General features: G+C 46.3%; 1 protein-coding gene across 1 annotated transcript; it reads left to right on the forward strand.

Annotated features, from left to right (window-relative positions):
* The first annotated feature begins 1,009 nt into the window (after positions 1-1,009).
* Positions 1,010-3,704, forward strand: LOC149385083 (uncharacterized). Its single transcript, XM_089626237.1, has 3 exons — positions 1,010-1,228; positions 2,015-2,824; positions 3,693-3,704. Exons 1-3 carry the CDS (start codon positions 1,010-1,012, stop codon positions 3,702-3,704), a joined length of 1,041 nt encoding a protein of 346 aa, XP_089482363.1.

The raw sequence follows: 3,704 nt of genomic DNA on the forward strand, positions 1-3,704 counted from the left end.
CACTAAAATTCATGCATGTTTTCTTACTCGTTACTACCAAGATTATAATTGTTACGGGATAAATTAGTCAGACTCCGACCTGGCTAGTCGGACCGCCGAGCAGAAATACGAATCCAGCACCGAGCTCAGGTTAAGTAAACCCAAGGGTCATCCATTAAAAAGGAACGAACCGTTCATAAGTTAAGAACGAAACCCACCGATCAGAACTTCGAAGAGAAGAGAAGAACGTGGGTCAAAGACTAGTCAAAACTAATAGAAAACATGTTTCAAGCTCTAAAACGCACACCTCGACGGTTCAGGAACCGCACGAGGAGCATTAACCGCCTACCTCAGAGAGAGGCGAAAAGCAGTTACCCATAACCGTCCAGAACGTGGGATTGATCACCCCACGTTCCTCAAAATAACCGTCAAAGACACGACCAGACGAGTATAAATAGAGGCAGCAGCACAGAACGAAACACGGACTTTTTTAGACACTTTTCTGTCACTTAGAATCTCTAGAAAACATTGCTCTCTTGTATTAGATTCGTCTGTATAAAGAGAAAATCTTGCCTAAATCACCTCTGTACTCGGAGGCCTTGTACTCGGAGTCGGTATATTTTCGTGAGATATTGTTGTACTAATTTTACAGGTCAACAGTTGGCGCTAGAAGGAGGGCGACCAGCTGAAGAATATGGCTAGTTCGTCCGCACCCGTGAACGCTGTCTCTAACCAGGAGACGGAGATAGAGCACCATAACCGCACCCTGCCTCTCACCTCGGAAGAAATAGCTGAGCTCCTTCCGGAACCCAGCCTCGAAGAACAATTCAGAAAGATGCAAGAGCGTCTCTCGGCCTTAGAGGCAAATAACAGGGACTTGAAGAGAAGGTTACAGGCAAAAAGGGTCACACTGCGAAGCGCAATAGTGATCCCAGATGAAGAGCCCTCGCACCGATCAGGGAAGGAACCCATCGGGCAAGATCCGCAGGTTAAGAAACCTCGGAAACATGCCAGAGATCGGTATGAGAGGATGGAAGATGTTTCTGAGTCCGAAAAGGAGCAGTACAGTCAGGAAAAGATTCCTGATCGGTACCAGCCCAGCATGGACAAAGGATATTCAAGCACTTTCAGGCACAGCTTAGACAGCTCGGAGACTGAAGACAGTGCAAGCACCAACAAAACAAACCTTAGAAGGTTGGAACGTCGGATTGAAGAGGTAGCTCTAGGTCAGAAGGAGTCTGTCCCGAAGGTTGGAGAAGCTATCTCCCCGTTCACGGCCCGCGTGTTAGAACACCCGTTGCCTGATCGGTTTAGGATGCCAAGCATCCCTGTTTACGACGGAAAGACCGACCCGGGAGACCATATAGACACTTTTTCCTCTTGGATGCTGCTGCAAGGAGCCGGACTAGAAGTTATGTGCAGAGCTTTCTCTATCACTTTGACTAGCTCAGCCAAAAGATGGTACAGAAAGCTAAAGCCAAACTCCATAGGATCCTGGAAACAACTGTCTAGAAAATTCATGGAACAGTTTGTCGGCTCCAGTTCGGGAAAAACTCCCAAAGAAAGGCTGCTGGCGGTAAGACAAGCCCATGACGAGTCCCTAAAAGATTTTATTAATCGATACTCGGAACAAGCACTTCAGGTTGACGATCTGAACGAAGACTTTAAGCTCTTCGGCATCTCTTCCGGCGTCCGAACAGAATCAGAATTATGGTGGTCTCTTCAGAAGACTAGTCCAAAAGACTACAACGATTTCTTGAAAAGAGCTCAGAAATATATCAACGCGGAGGAAGCAAGGCTGGCGGCAAGAAAAGCAAAGCCGCCGAAGAGCTACCGAGAAGAGCATAGGGAACGACATTCTGAAGACCACCGCCCACCAAAGAAGAGCCGGTCAGGAGCAGGACCTCTGAAACCTTTTTCCAGTAAGTTCGACAAATATCATAAGCTCAATACCCCGATAGAGGAGATATTTAGTCTTACACAGGACAAGGAAGATTTCCCTAAGCCAAAGCCGATCAAGAAAGATATCTCGAAGAGAGATAAAACAAAATATTGCGCTTTCCACGCGGACATCGGTCACCGCACTGCCGATTGTTTCAACCTCAAAGAGGCCATAGAAGCTCTAATCCGAAGAGGAGCGTTGAAGAAATTCAAGGCCGAGCAAGGGGAACAAGAGGAGCAGAGAGGAGAGGCATATGCCGAAATCTCACTCATAGTCGGAGGACCACATGTGGGAGGAACATCAAGGAGCGCTCAAAAAAGCTATGTAAGGGAAGCCTACGCAGGACCCCGGCAGATCTTGTTTGCAGCCGAGCAGAGGCCTAACAAGATAGCCAAGTCTAGCTCGGAACCTATCACCTTTACAGCAGAAGATGCTCGGTGGGTGATGTATCCTCACAACGACCCATTGGTCATTTCAGCCTTAATCGGCAACAGGAACGTGCATCGGATTTTGGTGGACACTGGAAGCGCTGTTGACGTACTCTATGAAGACACATTCAACAAGATGGGTCTTAAGCAAGACGCGTTGGCTCCTTCCCCCGAGAATCTCTATGGCTTCACGGGAGATTCAATCCAGCCCAAGGGATTAATCTCACTCCCAATAACTGTGGGAGAAAACCCGAGGAGTAAAACCATCAACACAGCATGGATAGTGGTCCCCGGAAAATCTTCATTCAATGCGATCATTGGCAGGCCCACCTTGCAGTCCCTCGGGGCCGTTGCGTCGGTAGAGTATTTAAAGATGAAGTTCCCTACCGAGCACGGGATAGGTGAAGTGGTCGGAACTCAGGCTATCGCAAGGAGCTGCTATGCGAATTATCTCAAGGAGAGTCAGGACAAAGATGTTCACAAGGTTATGATGATCGATCCAGATTTTGACCCACGCCTCCCGAGCCGAGAAGAAATTGGCCCAGGAGACGAAGTCGAGGAAGTCGCCCCAGATCCAAAGCAACCTGAGAAGAAGCTCAAAATTGGAAAGTATCTTGAATCAGGTACCAAAAGTGACTTAATTACTCTCCTATCTAATAGTTTAGATATATTTGCTTGGTCGCAGTCCGACATGACAGGGATAGATCCTCAAATAGCATGCCATAGGTTAAATATAGATCCTAAAGAAAAACCTATCAGACAGAAAAGAAGAGCTTTAAACTCCGAAAGGTATACTGCTCTGAAGGAAGAAGTAGATAAACTAATTTCTAACGGATCAATAAAAGAAACTAAATATCCTAAGTGGGTAGCCAACCCCGTCTTGGTCAAGAAACCCAACGGGAAGTGGAGAACTTGTGTGGATTTTACAGATCTGAACAAGGCTTGCCCAAAGGATAGTTTTCCTATGCCGAGAATTGATCAGTTAGTAGACGCCACAGCAGGTCATGAAATCCTAAGTTTCATGGATGCCTACTCTGGCTACAATCAAATTCCTATGTATGGTCCCGACCAGGACCACACGGCATTCATAACTGATCGGGGGCTATACTGTTATACGGTAATGCCTTTCGGGTTAAAAAATGCTGGAGCAACATATCAAAGATTAGTAAATCGAATGTTCGCCGAATTACTCGGGATCACAATGGAAGCATACATTGATGACTTGTTAGTTAAGAGCCGAAAAATAGTTGAACATACGAATGATCTTAGAAGATCATTCGAACTATTAAGGCAATATCGCATGAAATTGAATCCTCTAAAATGTACATTTGGTGTGTCCGCAGGAAAATTCTTAG

Source organism: Urtica dioica, chromosome 9 (genome assembly GCF_054948205.1).
Source record: "Urtica dioica subsp. dioica isolate 48M chromosome 9, U.dioica_male_clone48M_v1_H2, whole genome shotgun sequence".
Taxonomy (NCBI): Eukaryota; Viridiplantae; Streptophyta; class Magnoliopsida; order Rosales; family Urticaceae; genus Urtica; species Urtica dioica.

What these genes read in the sequence shown, in the direction of transcription:
- LOC149385083 (XM_089626237.1), top strand. Translation starts at nt 1,010, where the DNA reads ATGGAAGATGTTTCTGAGTCCGAAAAGGAGCAGTACAGTCAGGAAAAG. An exon ending in AGAAGGAGTCTGTCCCGAAG is followed by an intron (nt 1,229 to 2,014) that starts GTTGGAGAAGCT and finishes GATATCTCGAAG; the next exon opens with AGAGATAAAACAAAATATTG.